General features: G+C 52.6%; 1 protein-coding gene across 3 annotated transcripts in view; it reads right to left on the bottom strand.

Moving 5' to 3' along the window:
- Window positions 1–16172, bottom strand: part of NTNG2 (netrin G2) — a 52025-nt gene extending 35853 nt beyond the window's left edge. For 2 of the 3 annotated variants that reach the window (XM_076355525.1, XM_076355527.1), the window contains exons 1-2: window positions 15880–15944; window positions 12162–13286 (exon numbers count right to left, since the gene is read on the bottom strand). In XM_076355525.1, coding sequence (XP_076211640.1) covers window positions 12162–12374 — 213 coding nt within the window. In that variant the 5' untranslated portion in view covers window positions 12375–13286; window positions 15880–15944. Of the gene's footprint in view, window positions 1–12161; window positions 13287–15879; window positions 15945–16116 lie in introns of those variants that run through there. The other variant, XM_076355526.1, reaches the window with a different exon arrangement.
- Window positions 16173–17260: the final 1088 nt, after the last annotated feature.

Raw genomic sequence — 17260 nt, 5'->3', positions numbered from 1 at the left:
CGTCCCTGTTCCCGGCCCGGCCGGGCTGTGGGTTCACTCCGGTGCCTGTCAGCACCGCGACTCAGCACTGGGAAATAACCCGCGGGCAGGGAAGATGCCATCCCTGACCCAGCTCCGGTGACAACCGCCTTTATCCTCCCCACTGATACTGAGTTAAATCTATTTTCCGCAACACAAATTTTTGACAAGGGCCACACAGCGATGTGCATTTCGGGAAACTTCCTTGTTCTTTCTTCCAATAACCACTTCAGGACGCGATGCTTTTTCCCAAACAGAATTGCATTTACCCGGGAGAAAACGCGGGCTCGTCCTAACGTCATTACAGGGTATTTTCACTCTTGCTGCTTCTGACCTGAGGGGTCAACTGCTCTATCTAGATTTATGAAAAGACAAGGTGATCTTATGATCAAAAATAACATTTGTGGGTAATTAAATCTCATGCTTCAGGGCATAAACCATAACCTGCCAGTGGCCAGGATGGGACTCCCAGAGAACTGGAAATACTCTCTGACAATTAATTTTCACTCTATTCATGGGCTGGGAGGGATCAGAGGGGTGAAGCAACCGTAATTAATTTACCGCGATTATTTCCAACAGCTGGCAAGTGGCATAACTCACTGGCAGAGATGGCTGGGAGCATGGAGATAATTGAGGAGAAATACGAGGCCCTTCTCGAGCCAAACAGCCCCACACCAGCCCTTCCCTGTGAGTCCGGGTGAAGGTCGGTGCCTTCCTCACTTGATGCTCCGGGGAACGTGGGGGGATGCCGGGAGCCCTGGGGAGGCCACACGGAGCTGCCTGGCCGGGGTCTGCTCCTCTTGCACTAATTACCCCGTCCCCCGGTGCCCAAGCGGGCTTTCCCCGCAGCACGGCTGTGACTCGAACCCGGCAAATGTCTTGGGGACAGCTTTGCCTGTGCCATTTTGGGATGCCTGTTGGCATGCAGGGAGGGGTCCTGGATGGGACCACGCGCTGCAGCGTCAGACTGTGGAGATGCTAGGGGTGCTCTGAATGCAAAATGTGCCTTTTCAAAGTGAAATCTTAATGGCTTTCTTCAAGATGATGTGTTTTCTCCTATTTTTTTTCTTTTAAATACCACTTTGGTGAAGTTATATGTATTTTAGATAGTCCAGAAGCTCTCATTTCCCACATATAGTAGAAGATCCGGTTTTCCCAGGGGCCGCCTGTGCGGCTGCTGCCGGCGTGCCGCTTGGGTGCTCGGGAACGCTCCAGCAAACCCCTTATCTGCACATCCCGTAAGCAAGCACGGCCCCAAGCCATACGCAGAGCCCTTGTGCATCGCTTACCCTTTGGTAACCCTCCAAAGAGATGTTTTTAAATGGTCCATGCGTGTAGGCAGGTTCTGGCAAGACATCCACGGTTCGGTGAGGGATTATTTCGCAGCTTCACCTCCTCAGGGGAAGTGCAGCTCCGGTTGGGAGGCAGCAGGCTCTGGGGCAGGGAGCCTTGTGGGGACAGGGTAAGGCTGGGATGGGCTGGGAAGCTCAGGGTGGGCTCGTGGGGTGGTTTGCTCGTTCGTGTGCCCTTCCCTCGCTGCTTCCCTCCCCCCAGCCATCTGCAAGGGGCTCTTATTAGGGCAGAGATAGCAAAGGGGGAGAAAACCGTCCTCACTAACAAGCTGTTTGCTGTTTATGAGCAGGTAAAGGCAGAACTGGAATGAATTATTAATAGGGTGGAAATGGGGTCCCTCCACAGATCTGCTGCTAATTCTGGCTCAGCCGAATGTCACTCCCTCCATCTCCCCCCCAGCTGTGGTTTGGGGGATTGATTGCTCCTCCGCTTCTTTCCCCTTCCTCCCAGATCGGAGGTTGTCCGAGCGCAAGGTCACCCCTCGGCACGGACATTAGGACGCGCTTTGCCTGCGTGTGGGATTGGGGAGAACGTGAGTCAGCAGAAACTGGCACCGCCAGCTTCACGGCATGGCTGTTAGCGAGCACACACCGGGACGCGCTCAGCGAGACATTTTGCTTTGCTTTTTGCCTCTTCCCTTTGGCCTGAAGCAGATACTCATTCACCGAACAGCGCGCCGCTCGTTCAAGGCTCTCGGGCTCCCTTGGGCCCGTCTCTCCGCCAGAGAAGAGATTCAGCCCCTACTCACGGCTGCTCTTCCCCTTCCCCCTCCAGCCTGCTTCTGAATTCGAGAAGCATCTCGTTTGTATTTCATCCTAGCTCAGCACTGTGCCCTTCTCTCCACCAGCCATGGGGAAACATCACAGCGCCAGACAGGGTCGTGCAATAGCAGTGCAATGTCCTATCTCCAGGTGGGGAAACTGAGGCAGGGAGGGATTTCAGGAGCAGGCTTCACCAGGAGCGTTGGGGGCTCCACCTTTCTGAAGATTGAGCTCCCCCAGGCACCTGCAGCTGGGCAAAATAGTGGCTCCTTCGCCCAATCTTGATGTGAGGGTCAAGACAAACCATGAGGGTCAAGGAAATCTCCGCTCTCACCCCATGCTCTCTCTGAAACTCTCCCGATAGTCTGTGCTTAGTACCTCCCTGAAAAGGGTCTGAACTGATCTTTGCACCGTAGATGGTACAACCTCTGCAGGAGGCTGACATCCAGGCAGCAAGCATCCTCTCTGCAAAGGGAGGATCTGGAGGGGGATGCTGCCCGTCACGCACAAGGACTGACCCAAGTCACCTGTCCACCCCCGCAACGCAGCCGGCACCGCTCGTGCACAGACACAAATCCCTTCACGCCCACTCTGGCTAAGCCATAAACGGTCAGAAAATCTGGTGACACGATGAATTTTAACCTCCAGACTGAAATCAGTCCCATCCACAGGTGACCTCTCCAAGAAGGGCCCCAAGCACGCCGTTTGGAGGGTGACCTCGGGGCAGCACTTCTATTTCCAAAGCCCCGGGATGGCCGGGCAGCAGCTCGGCTTCTGCTGCTGGATCCGCTGCCCAGCACCTTGTCCCGAAAGACGCGTGTGCAGCCCATCTGTGGGTGACACAAGGGTTAATGCCGCCCAGAAAATTCCACTCCTAAGCCGATAATCTCATCTGTGCTGGGCACACACACGCATCACCTGCAGCCCGGCCTCTCATGGAATAATTTTTGAGCAGCTCTTTCTTTGTGAACTGCTAATCCCCCGGTGAGCTGCTCTAACCCCATCCCTCCTGGCGCCCTGGCCTCACCTCCGCACCCACCTCCCCACCGGGGCTGCACCCCTGCAACCGCTCCTTTTGCAAATTTGTGGATTACGGAGTGACCCAGAGCCTGAGATCAGAAGCTGATGAACCAGACACCCCTCAGCCAGCAATTGTGGGCACACGTTCAAAGACGCAGCCGTTTAATCCCATTGACTGCTTTTTAGCCTGTCTCCGAGCCTGGACTTTCTGTACCCAAGAGTTGCAAGCTTTGCTCTTCCCAGGGCACTTCCCTGAAGCTTGTCTACAAATTAAACTGCTTGGATCCTGCCCCATCCCTACTCTGCCAGATTATTAAGCCCTCGCATCTTGCTACAGGGATGTATCCATGTCCGCAGCCCCTACCAGCAGGAGCACAACAGCAGCGACCTGTGTGCTGGGCTCCGAGTGCATTATTGATTCAGGACTAAGAAAATGCTTAGGAAGTAGGAAAAGTGTCCTGCTCTCTAAAAGCTTGTGCACCTTGTAAGCTCAATACATGCAGCCTTTGCAGAGAGGCTCACTACACGCTATTAATATTTTATTCTGTAAGAGGCCCTGATAGTTTGAATGGGGGAGGGCAGGACGCGGAGGCTGGGGGTGGAAAAGAGGAGGGAGCAGAGGCGCTGCCGCGGTCCTCAAATGCGGGTGCAGATCTCCCCCAAAGCCTTTTCGGGGGGAGCGCGGCTGGGTGGTGGATACCCCTGTACCCACCCCCCTACCTCCTATCAGGGCTCCTGGGTCTGCTGCATTAAGCACTCTGCTTTTGCTGTTGCATGCAAAGTATTTGGCTGCTTTATGCTCTATTTTAAGGGTAACGTTTCAGCAGGTGCCTGTTGGTGGCTGGGATGGTGCTGTGCTCAGCCTGAAATGCGCCCTGGCTGCTGCGAGCGGCTGTCCCCGAGGACAGGACTGCGATCCTCTCCTTTAGAGGTCTCCCCCAAACCCCCTTAATGGCAGCACCATGGAGCTGAAGCAGCCGACTCGGCCGGGGGATGGGGGCTCGCAAACCCTTTGGCTGGGTGTAAAAACCAGTTGAATCTGTGGTAGTTCTCCCTTTGGGATATTCCCCCAAAAGGGATGTGGATGTGCCGAGGGCAGGACCGGACACAGTGGTGGCAGCATCCACGCAGAGCTCGGCTCTGGGGGAACAGAGACCCATTGCTCACGCCGGAGCATGCAGCAAAATAGGTGCTAGTCCTGGGCTAGGGGCACGTGGGTTCTGGAGCCGCCCGGCACCGCTCATGGGTGAGCGACCCCGCTGCCCGCTCGGGCACCCGTCACCACGCTGCTCTAATCACACGCTGACGCTCGCCTTCCCAGGCGACTTGTCAGAGGCGGAGGCTGGAGTCGTGGCGCCGTGCATGGAGCTGCTCCGGGGAGGGGAGGCTGCTGTGTTAGCGGCTTCTGCACAGATGTGAGCAAGTGGGAGAGGTGGGAGCCGGCTGGAATGAGACCCAACCTGGTGGCTCTGCGTGGCTGCGTGCCTGCACCCACTGAATGCCTGGAAAAGCAGCCCCGGCCAGTCCCCTCTCGTGGCTGGAGCCTGCTCGGGGTCAGGTGGCAAATGGAGAAACCCCCACGGAGCCAAAAGCCGCAGGTTTCCCTAAGCCTGCCTGCTCATAGCGCAGAGCAGATGCACGGAGACACCGGTGCCAAATGCTGGAGCAAGCGCAGGTCGGGGCAGTGGAGCAAGGCGGATGCGGGGTCAATGCTGCAACGTGCACCCTCTGTGGGGCCCGGTGACCCTGCCTGAAAGATGGGGGGACTTGCGGGGACCTCACGGGACACGTCTGAGGCTGCAGGCAGGGTTAAGGCGCTGCATGGGAGGGGATGGCACATCTGCTTGGGGCGAAGGCTGTCAGTCCAAACTGCCGTTTGCCGGTGGGTCTTAGCAGGCATCAGCTTCTCCCCATAGACATCTCCTGGATGGTCACCAAGCAGCGCTTCACAGTCCATAGAGGAAAAAGCCCCTTTGGTGTTTTCCAGCACAGGAACCTGTGTACTGCATTGAACTGCCCAAGTAATGCCTGGGGCGTATTCAGCACTGCAGGCTGGGTGCCCAAGGAGATGGACGCCTTCGAGAGGGTGGCAGCAGCAGTGATGTTCACACCATCTCGGTGGAGAACTCCCGCTAAGCAGGTCAGCAACAGCCCACGTGCATAACAACTCCGGCAAGTCGGAAATTTGGGCTCTGCTAGCCAAGCATTGCCGAGCTGCTGTTGCTCATGCTTGATGGAGCTCACCATCTAGGTCAGAGGAGGAATTCATTAACCTCGGGACCGCTCTGCTGTCGCTGCGTTGCTGTAAGCTCCATACCCCGCCGGGCAGGGACGGTGTGAGATGCGCACAGAGTGACCACTGGCTCCTCACCTCCCCGTCCCCCTCCCCGGTGGGATGCAGGGGTCTGGATGCTTCTGGCAAGTGGGGCTGAGCTCAGCAGAAAACAGTGAAGCCGCTGGTGCCGGGCCCGTGGCTCTGGTGGGAATGGGGGCAGCCACTCCTAAAGGCCCCTCTGGTTGAGCTCTTTGGGTTGTGCTGTGGGGGCTGCAGGGGAAACGAGGCTGCTGTGAAGGAAGGGGTTGTGCTGATTGACTCGCGGACAGGGGTTTTGGTGCTGCTCGGGCATGTTTCCATTCTGGTTTCTCCAAAACAATGACGTGAGCCAGGTGCGGAGCTTGGATGGTCCCCATTGAGGACATCAGGATTGCTTGCTCGTTGCTGTGCTGCCCCAAGAGAGTAATCGTGGGGGGGAGAGGTGCCCATCCAGTGCCGTACGTGATTTTGCAACCCCGCTTCTGCAGTTTGCTGCCTGTCGCTGCTGCAGATGACCCAGCTGTTGCTGCATGCAGCGCTGCAGCCAAGTGCTCGGCCCCGCAGCTGCTGCGGGAGCAGAAAGCAAAGTGGTTTGGGTCATTTTGCAGAGGTGCTTTTCGGACGGATCACTGAACTGGTCCGACCAACTGTGGCTCTGCAGCTCGTAGTGCTGCCACAGGGGGAACAGTGGGGACGTGGCTGTCACTGGCGTGGGACAACGGGCAGGGTCATGGGGCTGGGATAGCCTAAACCCCACGCCTCAAAATCCCAATGGTAAAAAGGTGGTTTGGGGTCCGAAACTGTAATCGGGCTCAACGAAGGTTAAAACTGGACTTTCACTTAGGAAAACCAGAGCGTGGTAAGAGAGCACTCCTTCCCACTCAGGCAGTCTTGACTGCAGGGAGAATTCCTTTTAAAGTTTAACGGCAGAGCGTATCTATGCTATAGAAGACAATAAAAATTAAAAAAAAAAAAAAAAAAAATAGGAGGGACTTCCCTGAATCCCTTCAGCTTCAAAAGTTGCTTATGGAAAACTGTGATACCGGGAGCTGGTGCATGAGTGAGTGTAAGAGCTGCTGTAAGAGCTACGCTCCTGGCTCTGGCCACGCTCCCCAGCAAGTCTTCAGAGTCAGTTCTCTCCAGCTTTTCCCATCTGGACGCTGTTCCCTTTGAAGAGCAAAGCTTTTCTTAAAAGCAGTTTATTCTTCCCCGTTTCTTTCAAGGTGGGGGTAAACCTTCTGCTCGCTGTACCAATTAAATCTACTTGACAGCTTGATTTTTATCGCTGTGTCTTTTCCATCAGCAAGTGGAAATGATCCTTGTTAGGGGAGCAGCATCCCACTTTACAACAAGATGAATCCCAAACTGGGCATTTAAGAAAATGTGAGGGGAAATCCTGTTTGCTCAGCACTCTCTAATTTAAAGCTGAATTGTATTCTTTCATTTTCTGTAAAGCCTCTGCTTTTATAACACCGAGGTCCTGCCGCACTCCGGAGTAGCCTCTGTGGTAGGAGAGGAGTAGTATGTAATTTGCTGAGCAGCTAATAACATGCAATCCAAGGGTCCGGCCCCAAGGGCAAGGAGCCATTGATCTTGACTTCAAATAGTGTTCTCTGCAGCAACCCTGATGCTGAGAAGTGTTTAAGGGTGGGAACAAAACCGAAAGGCCCCAGCCCTTTCTCCCACGCTCGAAAGCAATGCCATGATGTGGATTAGGGAAACCTTCAGCCGGATGGAAATGGCAGCAGTTGCCTTTTCCAGGCTCCCCTCAAAGGAAAGGACAGTATTTTCCAGATGTTAATGTAATGTACTGGAGAGCTCAAGGGGAAAGGGGGGCTGTTAGCACTTTACAGATGTGAAAAGAAAGGTGTGGCTTTCTGTCCCCACAACCCTGTCATGGGCAGTCTGACAGCGGAGAGTGGATTTCTTGTGCTGCTGAATTTTGGCATAAAGGCAAAGTAATTGTCCCCAATGCCATATAGGTCCCATATGGAAGGGCAAAGGGGAGCTCTGACTCCCAGCCCTCTGCTAAGGCCAAGGATGGGTTTGCAACCAACAGCGTGGGTAGTGCTGATTTAGTCAAAGAGGAGGGAGAACATCCACTTTTCTTGGAAAGGATTTTTCCATCTGACTTGTATACGGGCTCCGCTCAGCCCAAAGGCTGCCCTTGAAGCCCGGGGCGGTCACAGGGCTGAGGACCCCTTGCCCTTTGCCCCCCCTGGTTCTCCTACCTGAAACAAGGCGCAGGGGCAGCACGGGGACCTCCCTGAGAGGGGTGGGCTGGGGAAGGGCTGCGGGTTTTGTCTCTGCTCGGGGTACCAGAAGGGATGAATCCATCCTTTAATCACCAGATCACACTGCATCTTTACAAATGCTTTTGGAAGAGCATCTCTGAAGCAACTCCATTTTCCTTCTTACTTTAAAAACTTTGACTTTAGGTGCAAACAAAGGATTGTGGGTTTGGGGATGATTAAAACTAAACAGGGGTATGAAGATATGGTTGGGTAGAGTGGTATGAGATGGGTTAAGAATGTAGGGAAAAGGGTTTCTGTGCCCCAAAATTTGTCTGTTTTTTCCAATTTTAGCACCCGGTCTACTAAGAGAAATAGTTCTTTAGTACAAGCCTTATAACCACATGTCATTCAGAAAAGTTTAGCTAAGAATTAAACTAAACATCAAATTTGGCTGAATGTGTAATGAATAAATAAAGCCTTTTCCTTTCATGTACCTGTGCCAAAATCAACAAGCTCTATTAGCTGATGAAACAATGCTGACGCCAAATAAAAATACCCCTGACCCATCAATATGGGCTAAGAGCTCGGCCCTGCATCAAAGAGCGTTGTCTGAACAAGAAATACTGTCTCGACACCTCTGGGGGGAAAAAAAAGGGCTCCCATCCCAGCAGTGAGCTGGGCTCCCTGTGCCGCCGGCCGGGTGCAGGCAGCTCCCACCGGGGTGTCAAGGAGCAGTGAAACCATTACGTGATGGCCGTCGGCTTGCAGGCAGTCTGCTCCGGACACCTCTCCTGTACGCCCCACCTTGCTTTTGCTAGAATGACTTGGAAACCCCTTGAGCTGCAAACCTGTTTGGAGCAGGGACCCTGGCTTTGGTGTTTGCTTGCTCCCTGCTGCCCGCCCCATGTGTAAATTGCCCACAAAACCTGCATATTTTTTTATCATGTGTGCAAAATACCAACGCTTGGAAGTGAAATTCTCAAAGGTGCCTGCTCAGTACCAAAGAAGCGCTTCAGCATCTCGGAATATCTCAATACCTGGGAGCACCCTGCCCAGCTGTGCCATCCTCCTCCTCCTCCCCAGGAGGGTGGGATGGTGAAGTCACGCCACATCTCCCCTCTGCCCCACACAGCCTGCGCAGCTTTGCCGTTCCCCAGCCATGCCTGTCCTGCAAACCGCGCTCATTTGAAATCCGCGTTTAGCTGCCCTGTGCCATGCCCTGGATGTGATCTTTGAAGTTTCACCCTTCCCTCGGCATCCTTGGTTAAAAGATCTGTTCCCTATTAGTCTTCAGTCACGCTTTTAGATTCATTCAGGCTTTTATTTACTTATCCATCTGTCTTCCTGCTCCCACCACTCCCCCTGCCCTGCCACAAGGGAAAGTACAATTCATTTTTCAGCTGACCCTGCCAGAAAGGCATTGACATGAATAGGAGAAGGTTCAGGAACTGTGGAAAAAGCAAAACCCCCGACTCTAATAAGCAGTAAAATGCTTCCCAACCAGAAGGGAGCAGCCAGATGCGACTAGAATTGCTGTAAAACAGAAAAGACAATCCTCCAAATAATTCCTGCAATCCCCCAGACACCTCCTTTTGCTGAACTCTCTGAGCGCTGCTCAAAGTTGTTAAAACCGTAGCGTGCGATCCTGCAGGCTGTGCAATGCCTCCTTGGCACCGGTACAGCCTCGTAGGAAACGTTCCCTGTCTTACACGGTGCTGACTTTCACCAGGGCTCTCCCCCTCTGCTTGCCCACAGCGATGCCCCGCACGGGGACATCGTCCCGCTCCCTCTTGTCTGGCTGCCTTAAGCAAGGAGGGACGTTTGTGTGTCTTTAATTTTGATTTCAGTTGTCTGAGCAGTGCAGGCGTCCTGCCAGGCTGTGCTTAATTCTGAGTAACGTTAGTTTAACTGCACGGACAGTACCCTGCTGTTTTGAAAGACACCTAAGAAAGCAATATAGTCGCTGTAAGAACTTCTCTGCTGGAAAGCCAGGCTCCTACGAGAACCCACCTGTTACATAAAAATAATTAAAACCTGAAGAGAAAGGATAACAGGACACCAAAAGGCATCCGAGCAGGCTGGCAGGCAAGGAGCTGCGCAGGGTTCATGCGAGTCGCTAACCCTCCCCTCTCGCACCAAGGGCCGGGGCTCGGAGGTTGTAACGATCGGTGGGCAGCGACATTGATTTTTGCCCAGCGCTTCCTTTGCGCAGGGGTAGCAAAACTCCGCTTGCATCCCCTGCGGGCTCCGCTCGCCTCTCTCTGCATGTCAATAGGTGTCAAGTCACCACCCAGGACCGGCGATGGAAAGGCCATTTCTTGCTGATTCCACTTTCTACTGACCATAAGGGGATGCTCAACAGTAAATGGCCACGTGTCATTCTCTGTGACAGAGGCCATGAAAATTTACTTTGATGGCCTCCTGGCACACACAGCTCAAGTCCTCAGGCTGAACTGGAGCCTGGATCTCTCCTGCAGCCACCTCCTACTCTGCGCACTAAGTGCTGGGTGGGCTCCTTGCTCGCCTCAGCAGGGCTGCCCTTCATCTGCTTTGTTTTTAACACTCTCTAATCCTCTGGAGAGGACAGCGCTGGTGCAAGATGGGGGAGAAAGGGCCATGAATACAGTGGGATTTCATAAACCTCTCCCAAAAATCTAAAAAAATAACTTGCAATATATTACTCCTGTTCTTAGCTTGATGCTTCATCAGGGAATTGCTCGGGGACGTTGCCGTGAATGCCGGTTTCTGTGTCGGGAGATGAATGCTGGGTCAGGCGCGTACCCCGGGGTGAGGCAGGGACAGGAAGGCAAATCCATGTTTTGCATTTCTGTAACTCCCATTCATGGCTGTTCACGGTGTTTGCGAGCGTTACAGCACATGGCAGGCGTACGCTACGAGGAAATACTGCTGGTGCCCAGAATAGAAAGATTTTAGCTCAGTATTGACTGAATCAAGAGATGTAGAGCGCTGATTGCAGTTTGTGTCATTTGCTTCCTTGGAGGTCAGTGGAACTGAAGTCTGGAGCATCCTTAGCCAGAAAGCGTTTGCAAATAGCTGCAGTGAATGTAGCAGAAAGCAATCTGGGGTTCACCTTTTAATCCTTCTGCAGCCAGTCAGATAAATGGAAATCCAGGCTGACCCATCAATAGTTAACTGTTTCATTTGCAACCTTTGACTTAATCTTTCTTTTCAAATAATCTTTTAAAAGGCAAAGCTGCTACTTATCGGGAATTAGTGAAAGTATCTTCCCTGGTACTAATGAGACCCCTTAGGCTGGGGAGAACTGGGTAAATAAATAGTGATGGCATGTTCTGATGGTCATAAATGTTTGGCATCTCCTGGTATCAAAGCAGCACCTTTCTCTTGGATTTTCAAGAGGTGCCCTGAGTGGGTTGGGCCCAGGGTATTTTCTACGTGTACCTGCATTTTCTAGGTGGGGAACCGAGGCGTGGGGTATCTGAATCTGGCTAATGCTGGCAATAGAAATTGGCACTCCTGTCCCCTCTTCCACTGATTTAGAGGGAGGAAAACTCCCCTTCTCATTACAGGTAATAGGCTACTATACTCCTTGTCCAGTGCTCACCCCAGTAGAAACCCTGTCAGCACGGACTGGCTTGGTCACTGTGCCTTAAATGTGTGCTCAGACCGCTCCTGGAGGACATTTGGGAGGGGATGTTACAGCCATGCTGTTTTGCTTTTTGCTTTGACCCCCGAACTCGTTTTAGCAATGTAAAGCCTTGTGAATTATAAATCAAATGTTCCTGCTGAGCTTTGTGGTGCACGGAATGAAATGCAATGATTAATATTTAAGAGAAAATAAGTTAGAGATTTTAACTACAAGGGCAAGTGTCTGTCCAGAGAGTCTTTTCATGTGGAGGCTAGAAGAGAGGGAGAGCTGCGTTTTCAGGGACTTCAGTGAAACTCGTGGCTGTCAGACCGACTGCCTGAGCTGCCGGTGTGCGAGGCCACACTGGCCTCCACCGCCCTGCCCCTTGCTCTTACTCGTGCTGAGACGATGCACCCACCTCTGATAAAACCCCGGTGCCGGCGCAGCCTTTTGGGATGGGACTGGTGAACACACCCCACGCACTTTAGCAAGCAGAGGGACGTGCTCAGAGCAGCTCAGGTTGCGTGCTCGCTGGGGGCAGAGCTTTTCCAAAACCCAGACCTTACCACCCCAGACCAGGACTTGCTAAGCCCACCCTGGCTACTCCTCACCCTCCCCTCAGCATGCCAGCACCATCCCTGCTCTAGGGCCGACCTCTCGTCGGCACAGCACCGGGATGGGCAGGACACCTTCTCCCCATTTTGCAGATGGGGAGACCGAGAGCTCAAGGCAGCAACCACCATTGCCACCCTGAACCCAAATGCCCTTATAACGGCATCTCGGCAGGACGCTGCCTCTGGTCACCTGCAAGCAGAGTCTGTTATAACACATCAAACAAGGAGGGAAACACTTACATGGGTGCAGAATCTCTCCGGCGGGTCCCCACAAGTGATTCCTGCCGGATCCACCCGTACTGTCACGTAATCCTTCATCCGCATGGCCTTGGGTTGACAAGCGTAAAACTCCCATGACGGGCCATCGTCCGTGGTCACCCAGGACTTGCAAATGTCATACTGTCCCATGGCCAAGGGGAGACAGCGCAAGAGGAGAGCAACCAGGTAGAGCATGGCAGCTGCGGCCAAGCGTGGGATCCCTGGGCGAGGGCAGTGCCGAGAGTCCCGAGGAAGGCAGCTACTGGGCTAGGGGTTGCTCTCGGGATCAGCATGGAAACTCCTCATCTAAAAATGATCCAGTCTAAGGAGATCCAGACAGTAACAGGAACGATCCCACTCTGCACGCTGTATTTGGATGTGGAAAGTTTCTCTCGGCACAGAAGCCAACTTTGCAAATCACTTGATTGGGAAAGTTTTGGCCAGAGTTGCTGATCAGTGGTCAAAAGTCTTCCTTAACCTCATTTTTTCCCCCCCTTTTATTGTATGAAAGGGCTTCCAAATCAGCATGAAAATATCTAGAGGTGACTCCAGTCAATCAATAGAAAGATCAAGTTCTGAGTTGCTGATGAAATTTGATAGGAGTAAATTGGAGAGGCTGCGAGATGGTGCTGGATCAGGTTTTCCTCAACCTTCTTGTCTGCTGCAAATGCGTCGCTCTGGAAAGTGCCTTAAACTGTGATCTGCCTTAAATAATTCTTGGGGCTTTTGAACATTAATACATAAAATAAATACAGCATCTGTTCATCAGTACAACTCTGACAAGAGAGACTCTTTGGAGCTAAAATTCCTTTCTCCCAAAGGATGGTTGTGTCAACATAAACACGTTGGGTGGCAAGATCCGCAGCGGTCCCAGCAGGATGCTGGCTGGTCAGTGGGTTGGCAGGAGCGGCGCTGGCCTTGCTGCTTCTCCCTCTGTGTCTTGCAGGGGCAGCGAGGCACTCGCAGGCGAGGATTTCTGTCTGACTCTGCCTTTTGGCAACTGAGCATCAAGTTCCCCAAGCCTTCAGCTGCAAGCCATGCTGCTACCTGAGGTCTCCTCTCTCTTTCATGGTCAGGGCAACGGGAGAGTTCATTAGCAGGCTGCACCTGCAACAAATCGAAAGACAAATTAGCTGGGAGCAAGGGGGGGGGGCAGTTGGAGCAACAAGACTTGTAGGAACAGGGGTCCCCCAGGAGACACAGCCCTCAGCTGGGCTTCCCAAGCCACAAGCCAGGCTTTTGTAAAAGGGAGATATACAACTTTAATAAAAAGAAATCCATAGTAAGATGCTTATGGCTCTTCTGCTGTTTCGGAGATGGGGAGGAGCGCTGCCCTCTTTAAGGTATCTGGTTTGTAACAGCAGCAGGACAATGAGAGCTCTAATGGGTCTTCAAATAGTATCAAGAAGCAGCTATAGGTCATTAGAAGACAGAGAATATGCAGACACAGAGCAGGGACAGACAGACAAATTGATAGTCTTAAAAAGATAAGCAAATAAATAAGGCAGCTGGGGAGACAGATACATTGTCCAGCATCCCCATGTATGATTTATCTGAACAATAACATTTAATAAAAACCAATTTAAAGTCCTAATAACATTTAAGGTTCACCTAATACAAAGAACAGTGACCTTCTCAGTATTCATTTCAGGTTAGGGCAACATTTCTGCAATTCTGTCATCTTTCCAGTAGAGCTATAAAAACCCTTAAGTAATTACAAAACAAAATGACAAAGAACCGGGAAAAAAAAAGAAGTCAAACCCTCTCTCAGCATTAGACCCAGGAGGGAGATCTCATAAGAGAAGGTGGGAGGCACGTATCCAGAAGAGAAATTTAGCTCTGGATAATTCCCTTCCTATTTGATTCCCCAACTTTTCTTCCACAATTTCGGGATGTCTGCTTCAACAGCCTGTTTAGTATTTGCTTTCTCATAAAGCTCAGTTACTAAAGCTCAGAAACTCCAGGTTAACAGATGCATTGATTCACATCGCTGTGCTACCATCTCCCTTTCCCCCCTTTTTGGGTGAAAGATTGCTGATGGAGATGAATGAGTTCAGAAAAGAGAAGCTATCTCTCATGCTTCATCGCCAGCTCTCAAAGAAGAGCCTATTATAGCTGCGTTGGACCTGAATAAACTCCCAAAGAAAGAATAGACTGGCTGCTATTTTTATATTATGAGTAAATGTAGTAAAAATAATAAACCGGTGTGACACAGTGTTTGTAAGTCCCGCTGACATCAGAGCTGCCTTTTCAGTTATAACAAGTCAGTTCCTAATTATTACATCGAGCCGGTCGCGGCCAAGTGCCTAATAACAGCGGAGAGCGTGAGACTCCACTATTGTACAGAAAACAAGCAGGGTAGTTTTAATGAGGAGTCCAGTGCTGCCAAGTTTATGGATCTATTTTCATAGCCTTAACAATTGTATCTTGCACTTGAATGGCTGTCAGGGAAAAACCCAGGAAGAAAGGATCTATAATATCTATTAGTTTCTTGTTATGCTTGCTAAGTGTCATAGATTCCCAGGGAAATAAAAATTTGCCGGAAAAACGTATTTACTGTCAGTCACTCAGCCAGGCGTGCTGGTTCCCTGCGAAGTCTGCGGTGCAACACTTCGCCGGTACGGTCCCTTTGCAGAAATAGTTGCAGAACGTTGCTCTGAAATAAGCCAGCATACCGCACACGGGGGGAGAGACTCCCTGAATTGAAGGGTTTGCCCTGCTTGATTTGGTTTGATCCTTAGAAAATAAAGCCTCACCTGGTATTATTAAGAAACTGCAGTTCATGGGAACAAATAGAACCAATGCTCTTTGTTTTCTTTGAAGAGTACTCAGCTATCACTGGGGGCTGACAGCCAGAGTATTAAAACCACAAAATTAGATTGTATCTTGACTTAGCTGGTTCCTTTTTTATTATTATTGGATTAACACCCTATTGAAATAACGAGGCAACACTGAGCAACAACTGAGCTGCTCTGGAATTAAGAACAGAAAGTAAACTCAGTGAAGGAGTTTTCAATTTTCTTTCGGAACTGTCGCCTTCGAAATAAACCCCAACCGCCCCCCCCCCCCCCCCCCCCCCCCCCCCCGATCAAGCGCGAGTTTTTCCTCTTCTTTTCCACGCCGATCATCCCTTCCCCTCCACCCTTAAAAGCAAAGTTAGGAAACACCCGCCCTGCCCGCGCTGTGACGGGAGGCTGAACCCCACCAACAGCGTTTGCAAAGCTCAAAGGAGCCCCGGGCTCCCGACGCAAAAACCCGAGAGTCTCCCTTGCCTTCAGCCGCTCTCCTTAACGCATTGCCGGCTCCGGGCAAACCGATGTCCCGTGTCCCCCCCCCCCCCCCCCGCCCCCGATTTCTTTTCCACTAAAGGACTTCCAGGGGCTGCTAGGGCTGCGTTAAAAGTAGGGAGAGCGGGCGGAGAGCCGTCCCCGTGCGGTGAGCATCCCCGGCTTCCCAGCCCTCGCCTGCAAACTCCGAAGAGGAAAAATAAAATCCATCCCGTTGTTGGGAGCCGGCGCTGCTCCCGGGCGGGGGGGGGGACCCCGGGAGAGCTTCGGAGCAACTTCGGAGGCGGGGGGGGGGAGGGGGGACACGACGCTGGTATTCGGGAGATGGGGGCAGATGCCGGCACCGCGCGCTGCCCGCCGCTCCCCCCCCCCCCCCCCCCCAGTAGCCGGTGCTCGGCGCTGCAGGTCCTTACCGGGAGGGAGCTCTGCGGCGAGGGGCTCCCGGCGGAGCAGCGAACTTCGGGGCCGGGGGGCACCCCGCCACCCCCCCGCACACCCACCCACCCACCCACACACCCACTCCCCCCCCCCAGCCCGGCGGGCAGCCGCTGCGCCGCCGGCCCCCAAGGGCAGATGGCCGGAGAAGCTTTGTGCAATCCCCGGCTCCCCTCGCAAGTTAATGCCGAGGCTGAAATCCCTTTTGCTCTCACTTTCAATCACAATCGGAGCTTTTATCTCCGTGCCTGATCCCGGCTGCGTAACTTCCTCTGTGCAGCTTTAGCACACACCATCCCACCGGCGAGCAATGTGCTTCTTAAAGGTGCAGGGAAGAAATGCGAGCGGGGAGGGGGGCGGGGGGGGGGAAGGGAGGGAGGGGGGAGGGAGGAGGGAGGAGAAGAAGAACCACCCGAGGAAGAGGAGGCTGCGAGCGCGGAGCCTTCAGCCCCGGCGGCTCCGGGGTTACCGCGGCTGCGGCACCCGCGCCGTCCCGGCTGCCGGGCAGAGCCCGCCGCCCCCGGTTAGATAACGGCGGGTCGGGCGGGCCGCTTCTGGGTGTCTCTTTCTTTTTTTTCTTTCTTTCCTTTAAGAGCTTAAAAAAAAAAAAAAAAAAAAAAAAATCATGAGATCATGTTTGGTGGAGGGAAAAAAAGCTCTAGTCACGAGGGTTTTCCCGCACGTGTAAGTTCTCGGTTGGTGTGCCCTGAATATTTTGGGGAGGCTTCTGCTGGCGAAGATGCTGTTAAACGAGGCTGCGTGCGTGTGTGTTGGGGGAAGAGGGGGTGGTTGGAATTAATAGGATAAACAAAGCAGGAACTCGGGGAAATCAGATGGCTGGGAAATGCTCTGATAATGGTGGGAATGTGCTTTGGGATTTAACCAAACCTGGTTTTCTTTGGTAAGGCAGGGGATTAACGTGCGGGGCTGCAAGGTGTGATAACACCTTCCAGCACGGGGATGCAGAGGCTATAGGTGTTGCTTAGGTCAACTCTCCTGTGCCCACGCTGAGGGGCAGAGGAGGCTCCAGCTATCGACAGGGTGGATGAAACTGCGACAGGTAAAGGTCCAGGTTTGCCCTGCACCAGGTAGATGCTGGAGACAGGATCCATTCCTGAGCAGCGACAGGTTTTTGACATGCACGTGGATAAATGACAGTCCATTTACGGGGAGGAAAACCAAAGAATCCCCACTGCCCCCTATGTACACGACCACCAAAAAATGACTGTTCCTTCCTAACCAAGAATTCAATAATTTCTAAACCAGAAAGTGCATTGTCCAACTTGCATGCGGTTTGCAATCTCATCGACTCAGTATTTTGTTATATGATTTCCTTTGGCCCGTTGCTCTGAGGTCTCT

Source organism: Aptenodytes patagonicus, chromosome 18, assembly GCF_965638725.1.
Source record: "Aptenodytes patagonicus chromosome 18, bAptPat1.pri.cur, whole genome shotgun sequence".
NCBI classification, from domain to species: Eukaryota; Metazoa; Chordata; class Aves; order Sphenisciformes; family Spheniscidae; genus Aptenodytes; species Aptenodytes patagonicus.
This window is presented reverse-complemented; position numbering and strand designations above follow the sequence as displayed.